The 20,577-nt window shown below is 54.5% G+C and overlaps 2 protein-coding genes across 17 annotated transcripts; one reads left to right on the forward strand and one right to left on the reverse strand.

The window, feature by feature from the left end:
• Positions 1-2,903: 2,903 nt before the first annotated feature.
• TMUB2 (transmembrane and ubiquitin like domain containing 2) lies at positions 2,904-7,076 on the forward strand. 8 transcript variants are annotated; one of them, XM_082706423.1, is made up of 5 exons: positions 2,944-3,012; positions 3,624-3,682; positions 4,300-4,466; positions 4,981-5,547; positions 5,799-7,076. In XM_082706423.1, exons 3-5 carry the CDS (start codon positions 4,462-4,464, stop codon positions 6,163-6,165), a joined length of 939 nt encoding a protein of 312 aa, XP_082562549.1. In that variant the 5' UTR covers positions 2,944-3,012; positions 3,624-3,682; positions 4,300-4,461; the 3' UTR covers positions 6,166-7,076. The 8 variants fall into 8 exon arrangements, with proteins under 8 accessions (XP_082562552.1, XP_082562546.1, XP_082562549.1 ...); XM_082706422.1 differs by having other exon boundaries at positions 2,966-3,066; XM_082706420.1 differs by lacking the exon at positions 3,624-3,682 and having other exon boundaries at positions 2,922-3,012.
• Positions 7,077-7,149: 73 nt separating this feature from the next.
• ATXN7L3 (ataxin 7 like 3) lies at positions 7,150-15,255 on the reverse strand. 9 transcript variants are annotated; one of them, XM_082706405.1, is made up of 13 exons: positions 14,602-15,255; positions 13,139-13,249; positions 12,709-12,841; positions 12,322-12,493; positions 12,055-12,152; positions 11,835-11,857; positions 11,462-11,528; positions 11,225-11,310; positions 10,825-10,893; positions 10,506-10,549; positions 10,160-10,231; positions 9,909-10,066; positions 7,150-9,797 (listed from the first exon to the last, which is right to left on the reverse strand). In XM_082706405.1, exons 2-13 carry the CDS (start codon positions 13,187-13,189, stop codon positions 9,649-9,651), a joined length of 1,122 nt encoding a protein of 373 aa, XP_082562531.1. In that variant the 5' UTR covers positions 13,190-13,249; positions 14,602-15,255; the 3' UTR covers positions 7,150-9,648. The 9 variants fall into 9 exon arrangements, with proteins under 9 accessions (XP_082562531.1, XP_082562537.1, XP_082562532.1 ...); XM_082706411.1 differs by having other exon boundaries at positions 11,225-11,253; positions 11,462-11,507; positions 14,602-15,254; XM_082706406.1 differs by having other exon boundaries at positions 11,462-11,507; positions 14,602-15,254.
• Between the last annotated feature and the right edge of the window lie 5,322 nt (positions 15,256-20,577).

Raw genomic sequence — 20,577 nt, forward strand, 5'->3', positions numbered from 1 at the left:
ACACTGTTATGGGGCACCTGGGTGGCTCAGTCAAGGGTCCGACTGGGTTTCGGCTCAGGTGGTGCTCTCCCATCATAAGATCAAGCCCCATGTTGGATTCTGCACTCAGTAGGGAGTCTGCTTTGGATTCTCTCCCCCTCTGCCCCTCCCCATGCCCCTTTAAATAAATAAATCTTTAAAAACAAAGCAAAACAAACAACACAACTCAGTTTGCTAAGTGTTCTGGCAGAAGTCAGTCCATGCAGCTTGGGAAACGAGACTATAGGTACCAAACCCCAAACAGATACCTGGTACCTGGAGCCGTGAAAAAGCCAGATGTGCTGGCCCCTGGACAGGGCAGGCCTGGCCATGGGCTCTGCCTTCTTGGGCTTCAGAGGTCACTGGTCAGTCATTTATTCCCTAATCAGGTTTCACTTCCCTTCTTTTCCTCCATTCTTTCCTCCTTATAACGTCTTATAAACATCTTCAGGGTTGTCACGTCTCTCAGAACCTCCACCCATTTATTCCCTGCCCTCTCTCACTTCCATCCTGTTTTAGGGGAAGAGAAACAGTCGTAGGCACGACTCACACTGCCGTGGAAATGGAAATAGGTGCACCAGGTGTATCAAAACCTGAACAATGTGAGCACCCTTTGATCCAGCGATCCCATCTTCAGAAATTTATCCTAGGGAAAAACATCATGGGTGTGAACAAAAATCTGTCATCAAAGACGCATAAAGAGGTTTATGAAAACATTGTTTAAAAGCAAAGTACTGAAAACCATCTAAATGTCCATCCAAATGAGATAATTAGCTAAAAAGCTAGGGAGCAATATGGAAAATGGTACTGTTGAACAGCTACTTAAAGCTATGCTATGATGCTATAAAAATATTCAATGACACAGGAAAAATTTTATGGTATATAGTTGAGTGAAAAAAAGGAGGGGGCTAAATATTGGCAATTAAGATCGTATATATAGAGAGAGGAAATGAAAGAGTGAGCTCGAGCACTAGATGACTTTAGCTATAGCACTAATGGCAAATTTGGATATTATGTGAGCCTCAGTTTCCAAACCTATAAAATGGGTACAATAAGAGCTACTTGACAGGACTCCATAAGATAAGGTATATGAAGTACTTAGCACAGTACCTGGCACATAATAAACTCTCAAAAGCATTAATGGTGGTTCAGCTCATTAGTTTATTCATTCCCTCAAGCATTTATTGAGAGCCCTTGAACTTGCTACTCTGTCTGGAAATTTGCTTGGTAACCTTATTCACTCTTCAGAATTCTGTTTAACTGTACCCTACCCCTCCTGCATTCTTCAAAATAAAAACATGCTTTGGCTCAGGTCATGATCCGGGGGTCCTGGGATCGAGCCCCGCATCTGGCTCCCTGCTTGGCGGGAAGCCTGCTGTCCCTCTCACACTATGTCTCTCTCTGTCAAATAAATAAATAAAATGTTATAAAAATAAAAGGGTTTAAATGGTAAATTTATGTGTATTTCACAATAAGGCTTGGAAAAAAGAATAAGAAGCCAGACAGCTTGATTCCATTTATACAAGGTATGAAAACAGAGGAAACTAATCTATGGTAAGGAAAGTCGTAATACTCTTTGTAAGGTGGTGGCTGGAAGAGGACATAAAGGGGGACTTTGGGGTCATTTTTTATTTCTTTATCTCAGTGCTGGTTCCACTGAGTTCAGTTCCAATCAGTTCAGTTGGTGAAAACTACCGAACTCTTCACTTGTCTGTTTGCCCTCTCTGCCTTTTTTATACCTGAACCAAAAGTTCACCAGAAAACAACAAAAATCCTGACATGTCTTTGGAAAAAAAGTGTTTTTAAACATTTGTTTACGTATTTTAGTGAGAGGAAGGGAGAGCGTGAAGGGGGTAGAGGCAGAGAGAGGCAGAGGGAGAGGGAGAGTACCAAGCTGACTCCTTGCTAAGCATGGAGCCCCTAGGGAGGGGGAACTCAATCTCGTGACCCTGAGATCAGGACCTGAGCTGAAATCAAGCGACTGACGCTTGGGGCTCCTGGGTGGCTCAGGTCAATGATCCCAGGGTCCTGGGATGGAGCCCCGCATCAGGGTCTCTGCTTAGCCAGGAGTCTGCTTCCTCCTCCTCTCTCTCTGCCTACTTGTGATCCCTGTCTGTCAAATAAATAAATAAAATCTTTAAAAAAGAGAGAGAGATAGAGTCTGATGCTTAACAGACTGAGCCACACAGGTTCCCTCAAATTTTTAAGTAATCCCTAGGACAAGCGTGGGGTTCGAACTCACAACCCGTCTGTGCTAGCCAGGGCTCCCTAAAGAATTTTAATTGCAAAAATCTAAGTTCTTGGGAGCTGAATCTTTTTCTCCTGTTTTCTTCTGGGCTCCTTTTCTTGTGCCTTAAGCCTGCGCTGAATCTGTGCATTCTTTGAAAGGCTTTCTGGCATTTTTTACCAAGGTCCCTCAATACCTGGAGCCAACCGAGACGGTAACTAAACTGCCTCCGGCCTTAGAATTGAACTTTTGGAGGTCAGAGAGACCAGTCCTTACTGATCCCGCTAACCAGGAGCTCATTGTGCGTTACAGAGCAGTAATAAAACCAATCAACCCTGGAGGCTGGGAGCAAGGCCAAAAGAACATGCCCGGACCGAGAAAGAGCCGCTCACGATCTGCCCGACTATGCCAGCACGCTGGTCCCCCAGAAACGAAGCCACGCCTTCTCCCAAGCACCACCCCCAACTCTATGTGGTCCTGCCCCTCACCCGTGGGCTCTTTATGCTCCGCCCAGTAAGCTTGGCCCCGCCCTGGGAGGGCGACGATCCCGCCAACAATAACTCCGCCCCTCCTTCCGCTAAGAAACCAGTCCTTTTTAAAGAATACGTTTACGTCAGCCCGCCTTACGTAAACTTACGTCATCAGTGCAGAGCGCGGAGGCGGGATTTCCTGTCTCTGATTAAAACAGCTTCCGGGAGAAGCCGGAAGAGACGGGACCCCGGACAGAATCGGGGATAGCCAGCCCCTCCCCCGGCCCCTACGGAAAGGTGAGTCCATGGGCCGTCCTGGCGAAGTCAAAACACTTAGTCTGGCCGTTTCAGGTGAGGACCTCTTTCCCTATCCAGGCACAGTACCGGCTCAATCCCCCTTTAATTTCCCATGACTCCCCGCGTACTCAAGCCCCGCCTCCAGGCCCCCAGCCCCGCCCCAAAGTTTGAGGGGTGTGAATGGTTTGTGACCCCCTCACCGGACTCTACCCCTTATGGGCTGGGATAATTGAGCTTGGCGGCCAGGAACTAGGTAGACTTTCGCCTCGGGTGGGCCCACCGACTCCTCTCCAGCGCCGCGGGAATAGGGCCGCCCCACGCGGAGTCTTCGCCTCAGAAAAGGCAGGGTCGGGACCCCTCCTCACCGCGCGGTCAGGGTCGCCTACAGACTGAGGAGACCCCCCAAAGGCCTCTGAGGCGGGAGACGTGGGGTCCTCCCCAACCCAAGAAAGTGCCCTGTGTCTGTGCCAGTCGTTTTCGCCTCTGTTCGCCGCAGTTTCCTTTTCTGTAAATCAGGATTGGTGACATTAACCATCTTACCGTTAGGGGCTAGTTGTGGGAGCGATAAGTAATTGCTGCCATTTATCTATTGAACCATTGCAATGTGCCAGACTCTGTGCTAAGTATTTTGCTTCGTTGATTTCCCGTCACCGTCAAAACACCTTATGAGGTAGGTACTATTTTTAACCCCATTTTACCGATGAGCAAGCTGAGGCTCTGAGAAAGTTGTCCGAGATTAGAGAGCTAGTAAGAGGCAAGGCCAGGATTATAGTTAGGTTTTTTTTTGTTTTGTTTTTTTTTTACTCCAGGGCCCATGTTCTAAATAAGATGTGGAAGCTATTCAGATGTTGCTATGTCCTACAGATATTCTTTGAGCGGCGACTATGGCATTATGCTGGGCACTAGGGTACATAGAAAAATACATGTGATCCTGTCTTTCAGAAGTCTAGTAGAGAAAGATGGACCGGTAGAGGAGTATAATGAAGTTTTATAGGTATTGTGAGAATACTCTGTTGATGCTAATCATCAGATTGGATTTGCCTGGGGACAGTTGTGAAAGCCACACATTCTGTGAGGGAAAGAGTAGGTACTCTAAAGGAGCAAGCCACCATCCTTCTGCCTTTCTAAGAAATCGCCAGGGGAGAAACTACACCGTGCACAAAGAGAGATAGGGATATGGATTGTGAGAGCTATTTTGGAATATTTTCCAAATCCTTTCCAGTTAGTGGTTTTGCAGTTTTGAGCCTCTGTTGGTGTTTCTGGTGTCTGTCCTCCTTCGCTTCCTAGGACTTGTCAGAAGAATTTCAGAGGTGGTAGACACGGTGCCTGCTGCATGATGTCTGCTGATGGTTCCTGCAGATGTGTCCCCTTTGGGGTGGTCTGACCATGCTTCTGATGAAAAATTAATTTTTTGGTTCTTGACATCTGAACCTGAATACGTGACCACGAATGAGGTAGGGTTCAAATGGAAAAATCTGGCAAGAGTGGCTGCACTATGCCTCCAGAAGACCCTAAAATAAAATATTTCAGCCTCTTTGGTCTCTCAGAAGCCACCTTGGAGGCTTCTGAGGGGGGCATAGTTGCTAGACCAAGTGATAGAAATCCTAGAGAAACTCAGGGCATAAGGAAGCAAACGTTTATTCCCCACCTACCAAAAAAGCAACAGGCAGTGACAGCAGCAGTCACCACAACAAAGCCATGAAATGTTCCTGATGATCCATGCTCTTTGGGAGCTCGAAATGAGAGAGGAAGGATGTGGAACCTGAAAGCTAGTGTTTAACAATAGAGGCAGAGGGTAAGTCCTTAGCTTTATGTTGGGGGTCCAAGGGTAGGAAGGTTTGTTCCCCCTTTTGTAGGACGCTGAACTCCATTTTCTTTCAGGGCTGACTCAGTTAGGACCTGAAGAAACTAGGAACCTGGTTGCAACCCTACATGCCTTGCTGATGCTGTCCTCCTTTGTTCCTGCAGTGTCGACCCAGTCAGCGGCCAGGCCATGGAGTTCTCTGATGTCACCCTCATTGAGGGTGTGGGTAATGAGGTGACTGTGGTGGCAGGTGTGGTGGTGCTGATTCTAGCCTTGGTCCTAGCTTGGCTCTCTACCTACGTAGCAGACAGCGGTAGCAACCAGCTCTTGGGCACCATTGTGTCAGCTGGAGACACATCCGTTCTCCACCTGGGGCATGTGGACCATCTAGTGGCAGGCCAAGGCACCCCAGAGCCAACCGAACTCCCCCATCCATCAGAGGGTAATGATGAGAAGGCTGAAGAGGCTGGCGAAAGTGGGGGAGACTCCACAGGGGAGCCTGGAGCTGGGGGCGGTGTTGAGCCAAGCCTCGAGCATCTGCTTGACATCCAAGGCCTTCCCAAAAGACACGCAGGCCCGGAAAGCAGCAGTCCAGAGGCCCCTCTGAGATCTGAGGATAGCGGCTGCCTCCCTCCCAGCCCCGGCCTCATCAGTGTGCGGCTCAAATTCCTCAATGACACCGAGGAGCTGGCTGTGGCCAGGCCGGAGGATACTGTGGGTGCCCTGAAGAGGTGAGTGGACCGGAAAGTGGGCAGCTGCTCATACCCCACGCCCACAGCCTTTGGTCGCCTAAGAGGAGCCTGGGATCCACCTGGGAGTGGCGGGGAGGTATCGGGTCCGGCCCCCACCAAGGCTGGGTGGGATACCTCTTAGAAACTTACCCTTCACTTCTTCCCTCACTGCCCTGTCTGTCTGGCCCAGGCCTGTCAGCCTTCTCATTCGTTGCCTTCTGTCTTGCCTTCTATCTCGTTCATCCTCGCAGTAAATACTTCCCTGGACAGGAGAGCCAGATGAAACTCATCTACCAGGGCCGTCTGCTGCAGGACCCAGCCCGCACACTGCGTTCCCTGAACATTACCGACAACTGTGTGATTCACTGCCACCGCTCACCCCCAGGGTCAGCTGTTCCAGGCCCTTCAGCCTCCCTGGCCCCCTCCTCGGCCACTGAACCCCCCAGCCTCGGCGTCAGTGTGGGCAGCCTCATGGTGCCTGTGTTTGTGGTGCTGTTGGGTGTGGTCTGGTACTTCCGTATCAATTACCGCCAGTTCTTCACAGCACCTGCCACTGTCTCCCTGGTGGGGGTCACTGTCTTCTTCAGCTTCCTAGTATTTGGGATGTATGGACGATAAGGACATAGGGAGAAAATGAAAGGCATGGTCTTCCTTCTTTATGGCCTCCCCCCTTTCCTGGCCAGAGCTGGGCCCAAGGGCATGGGAGGGAGGGGTGGAAAGGATGTGGCAGGTCCTCCTCCATAGGACATAGGAGGCAGGTAAAGGGCCTCCCCTTCACATCTCCAAGGGTACAGATAGCCCATCTCTGTGCAAGCACAACTCAGGTAGAAACAAGGATGTCATCTTCCTTCACTTGTAGGGTCCTAAAGTTCAGAGCTGAGCTGATGGCCCAGCTCAGTGGGGAGCCTGGGCTCCGAGGATTCCCTCCCAGCTGTGGCCCTAGCTCTTCCCATTGTCCTGCATGTCTGCTCCTCAGTACCCAGGGCTGCCTGCCAGGGCAGTTCAGCATGGCCCCAGCATACTTCTGTAGGGAGCCTGGAGTATTTTTCTGTTTCTTAAGGGAATATCTGTCTTTTGAGACTGAAGTCACACAGCAGGAATGAAGGTCATGTCTGCTTCCCTTACAGGCACCTAGCCGCCTCTTACCTTCTCTCTCCGCCCCTGTAGCAGGAATAGGGTGTTCTCTGTGTTCTGGATAGTTTCCAGTGTTCTCCCCTTTTTTTCAAAGCACTTTGCTTGTTTTTTTTTTTTTTTTTTTAAATAGTCCTTTATAGAGCTCAGTCAGAATGGGGATTGGGGCACAAAGCCAAGCCCCCAGCATTGGGAGAGGCCAAGCCACAGCTGCTGCTACCCTAGGCCTAAGGCTGTAAGCAAGAGACAGCTCTGGCCCTCAGCCAGTGTCCTACCCTGCCCAGCTCCAAGGACGAGCTCTGGGTATGGAGCCTTGGGCCCCAGGCCCTTGCTTCTGGGCTTCTCAGATGGAGGGTCAGTGTCTGTGACTAAATAAAGTTCCGTTTTGTGGCTGTGGAGCCTCCTGTGACATTAAGAGAATGGCTTTGCTCTGCCCCCATTGACATGGTAAGGAGGGTGGATAGGCCGGGCTACCAACGGGAGATGCAGTTTATTTACACCAGCAGCCATGGGGGCAGGGGAAATACACAGCGTTTACAAAGTTAGCTACCTGTACAGGATGGATTACATATGCAAAAATAAAAATCTCAAGACCACAGGACAGCGTGAGCCCCACCCCCCTCCCCCAATGACCCCAGCATGCGGTAATGCCAGGCGGGTGGCCCCTGGGCATGCGGGGGGGAGTGATGCATGGAAGGAAAAGCCACCGGCCATGGAAATTAGTACAGAACCCCCCCACACACACTCAGACACATGATAGGATACAGGTGGACGACACCTAGCCGGGGTGGGAAGGATGGGAATTGAGACCCACACAGCCTGCTGTTAGAGGGAGGGGAGTGGAGAGCTCCTAGCCCCTGTTCAACTACATGGTAGGGGGGCACACTCTCCCCAGAAGGAAAGGGGTTTGCTCCCTCAGGGTCCCTGCTGGACCAAGCCCATCTCTTACCCAGCTTGGGCAGGGGGCTGTGCCCTGAGGGCGGGCCAAGGAACAATGGGGAAGTGGATGTGGACAAACCAGTTCCCAAACTACTTCCCACTTCTCCCTCCTCCAACCAGAGGGGGGAAAGGGAGAGGCCAGAGGGGAAAGGGTATGGTAGGGCCTGAGCTGCAGCTGCCTCTCAGAAGGGAGAATGGCCTGAGCTGTCCTCCCTTCACCTTCAGCCCACTCCCAAGACTTCCTTTGGAAGCAGGCTGGAGGCTGGCTGAAATCCTCCTTTCCCTCTGGCTTCCCCTTCGAGGGAGAAGACTATGGAGGGTCAAGAACAGAGGAGCCCAGGCCCCAGGATTTATTCTAACTCCTGCCAAAATGTGTTTGGCTTTTTAAAAAATAATCACAATTCTTGGGTTAAAAACCAATTTGTAACCAGGCATCAGCCACAATCAGAACCACCCCAGGGTGGGGAGGGGGGGGCTGGGGTTCCAGACAGGGTACTGCAGCCCTATCTCTTGTTGTTCCCTTAACCCTCTAGGGTCCCTAACCCAAAATCAGTCCAACCAGTCCTGGGTACTAGCTACCCAAAATGTGGGATGGCTCCTCCTGGGAAGAGGGCAGGGTTCACATCCAGCAAATGCCAGAGAACATGGCTCAGGGTCAACTCCATCCCTGTGTCAGTCAGCTCTGCTCCCAGCCCAGACCGTAGTCCTCCAGCTCGGCTCCTGGGAGCGATGGTGCCCACGTGGAGGTGGGACGGTACATCTTTTCAGGATGTAGACCAGGCAGGTGGGCACACTGGCATGACAGTCCCACAGAGGGGCAATGCCGAGGCACGACAGCCCTCCACTGACAACCCAGAGCACGGAGACTAGCCTCTGCCCACCCCAACTCCTAGCAAAGGGGGAGAGGTAAAAGATCAGGATTTTCCTCAGAGCCCCAAACCACGAGTACAGAATAAATAACTTAAAAGCGGCTAAGGAAGGGGAAACAGGGGAGGCTTCGGAGGCAGGAGCATCAAGAGAGGAACTGAAGCTGGTCAAGGTGAAGGAGGGGGTAGCAAGCAGCAGTTGGGAACTTGGACTGCCCTGCTAGGGCAGTGGGGCAGGGGAGGCGGGAGGAACATGGGGCCACCCCAGGAGGGTGAGGCTGGGCCCCTTCCTGGGGCAGGGAATGAGGTAAGAAAACATTTCAAATAAAGCAGCACCGTTCCCTCTCACCTTGGGGCCCCACTCCTCACCAGCCCTGGGTCAGGGAGGAAAGGTAGGGGGGGGGAGTCATTCTGATACACAGCTCCCTCTTCCTACCCTCCCCTTGCCTCTTCCGTGAAGCTGTAGAGGCTGGAGGCCCTTTCCTGGCACCCAACAACAAAAGGACAGCTCCTGCTGCCAAGGAGGCCCATGGGGACTGAGGGGAAAGGGCTGCCCCTGTGAGGGGCAGGGAAGGCGGTGGCAGTTCTGGACGCCCACCTCAGCAGACAGCTTGCTGGGCCTGCCTACCCCTTGGATTGGGGGCATCTGATAGGATTCTGCACACAGACAGGACACACCCAGCCCTGCCCCTCAGCTCCAAGCACCAGACCCATTCACATTGCTGAGGGCGGCTGGGGGAGGCCCCCTCCAGGCTCAGCTTCCAACCCACAGCCTCCCCGGTAGCCACAATGCTTCTCGGCAGGGCTTAGTCCAGTTCCTGGGGTGGGGGGCAGGCAGTGCCCTGGCACAGTGCCCAGGTCAGGCCCCTGGCCTAGCTGGACATCCAGTAACTCACAGAATAAATAGGAAAACCGCCTCCCCACCGAACTTATGTCCAAGGCATAATATGTCCAGGTCTGAGTCCTGCATGCCAAGGGGTCGTGCTCCGTCGCAGAGGACCCTGACACCCCCCAGGGGCGCATAACTGGATCCTCTGCCTGCCTGGCCCCACCAAGCTTCCCAAGCCCAAACCCCCAGCAGCCGTCCATTCGCCAGGCTTTGCCACCTGGGTGGGGGTTGGGAGAGAGGGCTCTGCTCAGCCAAAGGCTAACCCTTGCACCCAAGTCAGTTGATGTCATCGTAGATGCTGGGCGTCGGGGGTGCCGGTGGCTTTGGCTTCTTCTTCTTGTTGGAGCCCAGGCTGGAGGCAGTCCCTACCAGGCTCAGATGGGATTTCTTTTTCTTGGTTTTCCGTGACTCAGAGCTGTTGGTACCTGAAGAGAGAGAGGCACCATGGATGCAGGCTGGGCTGTCAGGAGAACACGGGCGTGCCCACAACCCTGGCTTTGGGCGGAGAGCCCATGGGGCCCAGATGCATCACCTACCTAGACCCCATCCCTGATTCTCACTCGTCTTGGAGGAGCCTGAATCGGAGGGCGAGAGATCAGAGGAGCCGTCCCACTGAAGTCGGCTGATCAGGGCCTGGCTGTCAGTCATGTCAAAGCTGTCATTATCCAGGGAACTCTCGACCTCTGGAAGGACGCTGGAAAGAAGAGGGGTCAAAGAAGGGCTTCAGGGATACCAATCATCATCCTAATCTTCCGCAACCCACCACCCTCCCCGGAGGCTCCCTTACGCTGAGGGTCCAAGGAAATAAATGCGCACGGCTCGCCGCTGCTCATCTGTGTGCTGGGGGCAGCGCACGGACCTGGTGGGGAGAGAACTCGTCAGACCCTGACAAGGCAGGAACAGTCTGAGAACCTCAGGTGAAGCCCCTTTCCCCTAGCAGAGGTGGGAGGAACGGACACAGACAGGGAGGGGATAAACAGAGTGCCCCCAGATTGTGGCCTAAGGCCTGACCATTAGAGGAGGGAGGGAAAGGGTGGGAGCCCCATTGCTCAAGTCCAAGGGTACTCTCGACCCATGCCCAGGATGAGTGTGCGGAAGGGACCCCAGCCCCCTTTTCTAGGTTCTAAGCTCACCTTGTGCACATCTTCTTGGTGTGTTCAGAAATCACCCCACATTGCTGGAAGAGGAATATAAGCTGAAAGGAGGGACGGAGGGGAACCCACTCTAGACACTAGGTATTCTCCTCTGTACAGATGCTAGAAATCGGCAGGCAGAAATCGGCCGCAAGGTATCCAGAACAGACAGTCCCAGACTACCACAGGCCGGGAAACCTAATTCCAGAGAGAGTGAGCTAGGTGGCCCTGACTGCTGTCACCAGCCTCTTCCAGGGACGGGACCACTGCCTATGGCTCCAGCCCACTCCCAAGGGCCTCCCTCTCGCCGGTCTCTCACCGTGGTGAGCAGGTTACGCAGCTCGTCCGGCCCCAGGGTTTCGTAGCTGATCCCAGTTGAGTTGTTATACTAGGGGAGAATCAAAGGTACAGGTCAGAGAAAAGGCGGCTCGGGGGGCTGGGGGGGGAAGGGACAGATGGGGTTGGGGAACCAGTCCCTCTGGTCCTTCTCTGTGGGGGGAGGGCCCTGAGCCAACCCGGCACTTTTCCAGGGACACTCTTCCCATCCCACCTGCTTTGTCGGGAAGGGGCTGGAGCCCAGCGAGAACAGAAATATGCAAGACCAAAATACCCCGTCTAGTGCTTCTGGCCTCAGCATTCTGATCCCCACCCGTCCAAATTCCACCCAACTCACAACTGGGGAAATGAGAGAGAACCTTAGAGGGGCGGCACCCACTCACCTTAAAAGGATCCGAATTGCTAAGTTCCCCTGAAGAAGAAAAAAGAAGGGGAAGGGTGTTTGATGCAGAGGTACAGACAGAGAACCCTGAAAATAACCAGAGAGGAAGTGGGGGTGACAGAAGGATCACAGGCCCTCCCTCGATACCCCGGCTCCCCTAAGACCCCACCTCCACCCTCCAGCAGTGAGTCCCAGCAGACGTACCTAGAATCACCCCCATCGTTCAAGCCCCACTTACCATTTTTGTGTTTTAAAGACTTGGATCTTCGAGGGGAATTGGGGTTCTGGAATGGGAGATACCACAGCTTTGGGGAAAGGGTAACGATAAGGGGGAGCCGAGAACCCAGGGAAGGAAAAAAGATTTGACAAAGAAACATCCTCAAATTCCTACTCTTCCTCCCCAGTAAGAGGCCCACCTACCCATATTCCGTCCTCCCCTTCTCCCCCAAGGCCTCCACTGCCCTCCTACCCACCACAGACACCCTCATCCCGAAACCCAGTGAGGAACCCCATGACCTCACACTTGAGTCAAGACACCCGAGGACTCCCTGCCCAAAGGGGAGGGTTCTGTCCTTCGCCCAAATTTCCCTCATGCTTGCCCCGGCTCTCACCTTGTCTGATTTTCTCTTCTTGGCTGTATCAGACAAAAACAAAAGGTCAGGGTCACTCAACCTAAGTTCTCAATCTAGAACCCCACGGAAACACACCAAGCCACATTCTCCCCTCCTCACTCAACCTAACAACTTGTGACCATTACCTACCCAACTCCTACTTGCCCACCTCACCCCGATGCCCGCCCCCCATCCCAGCTTCCCCGGAGTCCCCAAACACCTTTCTTCTCTGAGCCATAGGACCAGTCGTTGTCATTGATGTCATCATTATCCTCTTGGTCACTCTCCGACTTGTTCATATTGTTGCTATTGGCAATCCTGCCAATGGAACAGAAGAGAAAGGGTCAAGGCGGCCACCTCTCCCTGCCACTGGCCGCAAAGGCCAAGCATGTGCCACCCCTGAGCCCTACCAAGGCCCCAGGGGGAGGGGGACTACGCCTCGGAACATGGCACGAGAGAGAGGAGCCTCGCAGCTTTGGGTCCTCACCGGCGGTTGGCGATGCGGCTGCTGTTCCGGCCCATCCCCAGGCACTTCTCCAGATGGGGAGCGAAGCGGGAGGCAGCGATACTGCGACTGCAGTTGGGGCAGACACACTCCTTGCTCTTCCACTGGTTGAAAACCTGTCCAAAGATGTCCAACCCCGGCTGGTCCACGATCTCTGGGGACAGGAGAGGCGTGGCGATCAGGGCAGGCGGGGGACCTCTTGTTTCCTGCCCATGGCCCCGTGGCCTCTTGAACCCAACCCCACCCCCTCTACCACCAAGGCTTGCAGCAGCTTTGGGGGCTACATCTGGTCCAGCTGCCAGAGAGGGGACTTCCAAGGATCCCAGGGGGGCAGGGGCTGGACAGCTCTCCTTCAACCCTGAAGCTCACCAAAATCCTTCATGCTATCAGGGTCCGTGTCGTCCAGGAAGAAGTAGCCACACTTGACAGCCCGGTGCACCTCGAAGCAGAATCCCAAACAAGAATCCTCAACCAGGTCCGCGTATATCTCCTGAGCGATGGCCTGGGCCCAGGGGAGAACGTCCGCGGTCAGGAAGAGTCACAGTCCCCTGGACTGAGAGCAACTCTCACCAACCACATCTGCCCATTCGCCCTGGCCCCAAATCATGCTTTCTTCTGCCATTTTCCCCATCTTGACTTCGCGTCCTTTCTTCTTCCGGATCCTTGGGCCTTCTCGGCTGGCTATTCCCTTTAAGGAACCAGGCTGACTACCCCAATTCCTCTTTGGTGTGAATGCCAGATACAGTGGCGTAGAGACGCCCAGAGAAAGAACTAGAGGCACGCGTGGGGCAGCCCTCACCTCTAGTTTGCTGTTATCCAGGCCAGACAAAGACATTTCCTCCATTTTCATTTGTAAACTCTTGTGGAGACGGCGCTCTGACTGCTCATAGCACAGCGGGCGGCAACACGGCTGCACACACGGGGGTGGGGGGTTCTGGTGTGAGGCCAAGGCACCTCTGAAGACCGCCACCTCCCCTCTGCACCTCGCTGCCCAGAGCCTAATCCTGGCATCAGGATCTACCCTTCCCCAAGGCCCAGGCTCACTGAGTCTGGATGGTCCTTCAGGGCCTGAAACCCCAAGGCGGCCTAGTCAGAACTGAACTCGGGCCCTGGACTCTGCTACCAGACAAAGTCTGGGTCTATGGGAGGCAGCAGCTCACCCCAGGTCCCCCAAACTCAAACCCCTCTTCCATACCCATGGTGCAATGCAGCAGGGGGAGGAGAAGGAACTCTAAGGCCTCAAAGCAAACCCACAGGGTGTGGCAAAGAACTGCACAGACTCCTAAATGCACCCCCCCCTTCCCTAGGCTCTCCTCAGAGTCACCTCTGCTTTCAGCCAGGATGTCCACTTGGGGGGGTACTGCTACCAGAAGTAGGAATGGCCCTAGAACCCTACAACCTTCACCCCACTCTGTCTTCCCTTGAAATAAGCCTGTGACTACAGCAGGGGAACAGAGCCCACAGAAACCGAGAGCTGAAGGAGCCTTTCCAGCCACCATGATCAAGAAGAGGGGTAGAGCCCGCCTGGGATGGCATGCCGGGAGTGGGCACTCCCCTTACCTGTTCTTCTTTTAGATAACCACCCTCCCTCCCTCAGGACCAGCCCGGAAGTCTCTCCAAGAGCCCCAAAGTCCAGGAATCCCCACCAAAGGAATCAGAAACAGCGCCCACAGTCCGGGGCCCCTCTGTACGGTGGGTACGAGTTTAAGGAGCTGCCGGCCTAGAGTGGGGTGGGGACTGACAAATGAGCCAGGGGCACTGGGGAGGGTAGGAGGCCGGGCCTCGGCTCTTCCCCCGTCCCTGCGGCACTGCTGCTGCATCATACCGACTGGGGGGAGGAGAGCCGAGCCGCCCGAGGCCGGCGCCGGTCCGGGACAGTCCGACCCCTAGAGAGTGGGCAGAGTGGGACGCGTCCCGGCCCCTCTCCTTCCCCGCCCGCCGACAGCCCCAGCCGGCCGGGGAGAGGAGTCCGGGAGGGTGTCTCTATTGTCCCGGGGGCTGGGGCCTGGCTCCCTAACAAAGGCCCCGCGCCCCCTCCCCGGCCGGCCCTGCCCCGCCCAGGGGGGACCCAGACAGGGGGAGAGCTGGGGGCCCCGGCCGGGCCGGGAAGCCGGGGGAAGCCGGGCGTTTCCGCGTCGGCCCGGGGGGAGGGGAAGGGGCGCTGACCCAGACCTGGGGGGAGGGGGCCCAAGCCCCGCCTCGGGCCCCGCCCCCCGCCCCCCGCAGGCCCCTCCCCCGTCCCCGTCTCCGTCCCGTACTCACCCCGCCCGGGGGGCCGCGCCGGGGCCCGGCGGCCTCTCAGGGCCGCGTCCTCCGGCGGCGGCGGCGGCGGCGGCTGCTCCGGAGCCCCATGTCCGTCGGTCCGTCCTCGCCTCTCCCCGGGGCCCAGGGCCCGGGGCCGGGGGGTCGGGCCGCCCCCCCGCCTCGCCGCCTCACCGGGCGGCCATGGCCCCTTCCCCTCCCTTCTCGTCCCGTCGCCGCCTCCTCCTCCTCACCTCACCCCGCCCGCGCGCAGTCCGCGCGCCGTCCGCGCGCCCCTCCCCCCGCCCCCCACTCCAGCCCGCCTCTCCCGGGCGGGGGGTGCGGCGCGAGCCCGGAGCGCGCGCGCGTGCCGCGACCGGAGGATGGATGGATGGAGCGAGCGAGAACGCGAGCGTGCGCGCGCGCGCCCCTCTCCCCCTCCCTCCGCGCGGGCGCGAGGCCAAGCGCGAGCGCGCTCCAACCTCCTCCTCTTCCTCCTCCCGCCCCTCTTCAACACCCCGCCCCCGCCCTCCCTTCCTCTTCCTTCTTTCGCTTTCGCGCGCCCAGCGACTGCTCGCGCCTGCTAGAAGGGCCCGAGCGCGTGCATCTGCCCCGCGGCCGCAGCTCGGCAGCATTTGCTCCAGGGGGCGGGGACCGGGCGGGGAGGAGGGGCGCCACGCCGCCGTCCAAAGTACCGGCGGACGGGGACGGGGGCGGGGAGATGGGCGGGGCTTTCGGGAGCCACCTCGGCCAATCACCATCTCGCCTCGGTCCGGCCGGCCCAATAGGATAGCGGTGGGTGGAGCGACGTTCAAGGTGAGGTGCGCGGTGCGCTGGGGGCGGAGACGTTGTGCCGTCCCGGCCGGCTCCGGGGCGGGGGCAGCGGGTGGCGTCGAAAGAGAGCGCCGGCTCCCAGCCGAGCCTGGGACGCCTTCCGGCCCAGGATCCCCCGCCCTTCCCTCGGGGCTCCCGGCTCTTCTCCCCCCACCCCCCCCAACTCCGCCCCCGCCCCCGGCGCCCCCACTCCGGCATTTACCCCGTAGCGTGCAGCCACTTCTCTGAAGAGGCCGGAGTTGAAGTGGGGATCTATTAGCACCTCAGGGCAGAAAACCTATGGAGCCAAAGGGGCTCGTCCGAGCCTCCGTTCCCCTGTTTCTGGGCGGGTCTCAGCCCACTCCAGGCCTGCGAGCCAACGAACGCCCGAGATGAGGGTCCTCTGCTGAGGGCGGAGGCCGAGCTGTGCCCTTCTGAGCCGAGCGCCCTCCCGGCGCTCAGACTAATTTAGATCCCACACCTGCTCGGCTTTCCTGCTTCCGGAACCCACGCTGGACCCCCCACCTCTCGGACAGTCTGCCTGGCACTGGCCAGACCCTTCCCCCGACCCTGCGCCACCCCCCTGGGTGTGCCCATATCCGCGCGCTCTCACGGTCCCCCTTTACCTTCTGGAGGAAAAGGCCTTTCCTAGCCGCAACCGATGCCCAGACTGGCGCTTCTATTTCGGTTATTCTCTGGGTCTGGAGTGTTGGAACGGGGGTCTGACAGCCCTTTTGCCCTAGAAGAGGGGGTTAAAGGAGGGAAGTCTTAAATATTACACTTGGGGATCATTCTTGGCTTTTGGTCTTAAGCAAACATATATTGTGGCAATGGTCCTAAGTGGTTAAGACCAGGAATCAAATTTGAATTTAAATATGCAGACCTGGCAAATAAACTTGGGCAAGTGAGCTCTCTGTTGCCTCAGTTTACTCTGTTGTCACCGGGTATAATGATAGTACCTATCTCATTAGGTTGTTGTGAGGACTGACAAGTCAGTGCATGTGAAACTCTTAGCTCAGTGTAAGTGGTTTATAAATTTTAGCTGTTATTCGTAAGTGCTCTAAGAATTCTTAACAGTGCCCTGTGCTGGGATGCAAAGATGAAATAAGACAGTTGTGCTTCCTCAAGAAGTTCACAAATTTGTGAGGTAGACAGAACTGTAGGAAAATAATTGCCAAACACTGTGATAAAAATGAGAGAGAGGGCGCCTGAGTGGCTCAGTCAGTTAAGCCTCTGATTTAGGCTTAGGTCATGATCCTGGGGTCCTGGGATTGAGACCTGTCGGCCTCCCTGCTCAGTGGGAAGTCTGCTTCTCCCTCTGCCCTTCCCCCCCTCCTGCTTGCTCACATTCTCAAATAAGCAAAATCTTAAAAAAACAGAAACAAAAACCACAAGAGAGATGCACAGGGGATGGGGTGGCCAGGACAACAGATAAAATGATGTAAGAGAGTTGGTCAGTAACAGCTTCTTGTAGTGGGAGATGAACCAGTTCAAGGCAGACCAGGAAGGTGCTACAATCCCAGACAGCAAGCTTCAGGAGTATGCTTCAGTTTGGGCCCCTGGTTGGAACATAGGAGTGGGTGGGGAAGCAGCAGGTCAGCAGGTCAGACCATGCAGGACTAAAGATGTGCTGAGTAATAAGGGCTTTAGACCTAAAGGCCATGAGGAGTCCTCAAGAGGAACCATTTGATCAGACTTGAATTTTAAGTAGATCATTCTAGCATGCTGAGTCTGTAGATTTCATTCATTCATTCATTCATTTGAGGGCCGGGTTGGGGGTGGGGAGAGTACAAGCAGGGGGAGTGACAGAAGGAGAGGAAGAAGCAAGTTCCTGCTGAGCAGGGAGCCCGATGTGGGGCTCGATCCCAGGACCCTGGCATCATGACCTGAGCCGAAGGTAGGCACTTAACCAACTGGGCCACCCAGGCACCCTGAGTCTGTAGATTTTTGTTACCAATCAAGGCTTGTGGGGTAAAGGACAAAGAAATCCTGAAAATACCTTTAACCAAGATGGGGACCTCGGAGGAGGAGATATGAGGATATAAGAAGGACAAGTTCAGTTTGGTGTATGTTGTAGGTATACTGTGGGACCAGCTAGTGGAGACTCTCTGAAGGTCACTGAAGTGAGAGGCCAGGCCTTCAGGAAACTCCAGTATGTGAATCAGGAATTCTCAACTCTGATGATGCTGCTCTGTTTCTCAGTCTTTAAATACACCCAGTATATCTGCCCTGAGGGATTGACACATGTGCAGGAAGCCTTCCTGTCTCCTCTCTGTTTACCTAAATTCTTCCTACCCATGGCCATCCTCACACCAAACTCCTTTACAAGTGGATTGTTCTATTCATCCGGCCTTCGGCCTGGGCTGCTTCTGCGGTGATGGCCTCTTTGGGAACCTGCCCAGTGTCCACAGTTAGCATCAATCAGTCAATAAACACTAAGGACTGTGCTGGTCTGGGCTCTGGGTGAGGCCCTGGGGTTTCAGCAACGAGCCAGAGAGACACCCAGTCCTTGTCCTACTGGAGTTTACACCCCAGCAAAGCCTGATGTGGATGAAACAAGACCAACTGTGAAGGTATCCAGACTGCTGAAGAAACAAATAGCATGATCTTTTTGTTAAGAGGTCAGAGAAGACCAGCCCCCAACCCACTCCAGAAGAAGTGATCTTTTTTTTTTTTAAAGATTTTATTTATTTATTTGACAGAGAGAAATTACAAGTACACTGAGAGGCCGAGAGAGAGAGAGAAGGAAGCAGGCTCCCTGCTGAGCAGAGAGCCCTATGCGGGACTCGATCCCAGGACCCTGAGATCATGACCTGAGCTGAAGGCAGCAGCTTAACCCACTGAGCCACCCAGGTGCCCCAGAAGTGATCTTTTCAAGGGAGCCCTGAATTAACTAGGCAAAGAGGTGAAAAGGAACATTCAAGGCAGAGGGAATGGTTATGTGTATAGGCAGAAGGAGGCCCTGGAAGAGACTGCGGTGTGTTTTGAGACATGGAGAGTTAGTAGAGCTGGGTTCATGTAGAGGCCAGCAGGGGCAACGGATGCCCCAGGACCTTGTAAGCCATACTTACTCACTCATTCAACAAACGTTTCTTGAGTGTCAAATGTATACCAGGCAATTTAGGTGCTGGGATTACTGTAGTAGACAGATAAGGTGTCTTCTACTTGAGGAGGTAGACAGCAAACAAGTAAAAAAAATACAGAAACAAAGATGTAGGAGGAGGCCTCATTAGAAAGAGTTGTTAGGGAAGGCCTGTCTGTGAGGTGACATTTGAGCTGAAACCTGAAGGATGAGAAAACCAGCTGTGTGTAGGCTTGAAGAATTAGCATTTGCAGCAGGAAGAACAAGTACAAAGGCCCTGTGGTAGGCATGTTTGAAGACCAAAAGAGATCCCTCGGCTGGATCACTGTGAGTGATTAGAAAGAGCAAGATGAGAGAAGGTGGGAGAAGGAAAGCAGGGGCCAGGCCTCATAAGTCGTGAAAGTTGTTAGTACAGAAGTAATCAGATTTCTTTTCATTTTGGTTATTTAAAAAAAAATTTTCATTCATTCATTAAGCTGTACACTCAATTTGGGGCTCAAGCTCATGACCCCGAGATCCAGAGTCACACACTCTTCCAACTGAGCCAGGTGGGTGCCCCAAGATTTCTTTTTTTTTTTTTTTTTTTAAGATTTATTTATTTATTTATTTGACAGAGAGAGATCACAAGTAGGCAGAGAGGCAGGCAGAGAGAGAGAGTGAGAGGGAAGCAGGCTCCCTGCCGAGCAGAGAGCCCGATGTGGGACTCGATCCCAGGACCCTGAGATCATGACCTGAGCAGAAGGCAGCGGCTTAAACCACTGAGCCACTCAGGCACCCCCAAAGTTATCTTTTAAAAAGAAATCTGGGGGGCGCCTGGGTGGCTCAGTGGGTTAAGCCGCTGCCTTCGGCTCAGGTCATGATCTCAGGGTCCTGGGATCGAGTCCCACATCGGGCTCTCTGCTCGGCAGGGAGCCTGCTTCCCTCTCACTCTCTCTGCCTGCCTCTCTGCCTACCTGTGATCTCTGTCAAATAGATAAATAAAATCTTTAAAAGATAACTTTGGTTGCTGTGTTGCTGTGTGCAGAATGGACTGTAGGGGGCAAGAGTGCAAGCAGTTTTAGGAAGTCTTTGCAAAAGTTGAGCAATGATGGTGGCCTTGAATGGGATGCAGATGCCAGCAACGGGGAAGGGTACACAGATTTGGGGGGAGATACAGGAATTGGAATGGACACGTCTAGGTGAGCAAATACATGTGGAGGTTTAAGAGGGAGAGAGAAGTCAAGGCCGATACCTTAGTTTCAAGTTTGAATAGCCAGAGGCTGATGATTGCTTTGGGCCTTGAGGGATGAGGTACCTGCAACATATCCCAGAGGATACACAGAAATTTACACAGGTTTGCGGTTTAGAAGAGCAGCCTCTGTAGAGAACCCCTTTTGGATTGGTTACCTATGGGTGATAACTGGAGGTTCCTAAGGTGACGAACACCCCAGATAGAATGAGGAGGAGCCAATGCCAGCGGAATAGACCAAAGATGACAAGAGATGAACAGGTGTCCACTGGATGGAATGATGCATGTGCTGGTGAATTTAGAGTCACCCCAGGAGAGTGGTGAGTAGGAGGTGAGGAAATGGGAGACCATGAAGGGCAGTGAGCTTTCTAGCAATTTGGCCAAGAACACCAGGGTGTGGGGCCAAGGGAGAGCTCTTGGATGGGGCCTAGGTCTCCGGCCCCGGTGGTTCCAGGAACCAGGCCAAAACTTGTGCAGGGAAGGCTATCTTCCTTTACCTTGGAGGGCGAGTCATCTTGGCCCAGCCCACTTCCCATAAGTGCCCTGGGTTGAGTTGGGAAAGTCACCTCTAACCCGGGGAGAGGCTGAGGGCTCAAGATGGGAGGGCCCAGTGATAAGTCCTTATACGACCAGGGCGAGCCCCTGACCCTAATAGTTCATTGCCCCCGATTTCCCAAAGCAGTGCACTCAGGAAGAAAATAAGTTATCAGTTCCCCAAATTCTGTCTTTGGTGATCTGACAACTGAAGGTGAACGAACGGAACCGGAACAGCGGCAAGAGCACAGAGTGATGTGCAGGTGGGCTGCCTGTGGAATCTTTAGGAAGAGAAGGTTCTAGAGAGAAGGAGCAGACAAGCTGGTATCAAGTCTTTCCC

The sequence above is a fragment of the Mustela nivalis genome (assembly GCF_964662115.1).
Source record: "Mustela nivalis genome assembly, chromosome: 17".
Classification (NCBI taxonomy): domain Eukaryota; kingdom Metazoa; phylum Chordata; class Mammalia; order Carnivora; family Mustelidae; genus Mustela; species Mustela nivalis.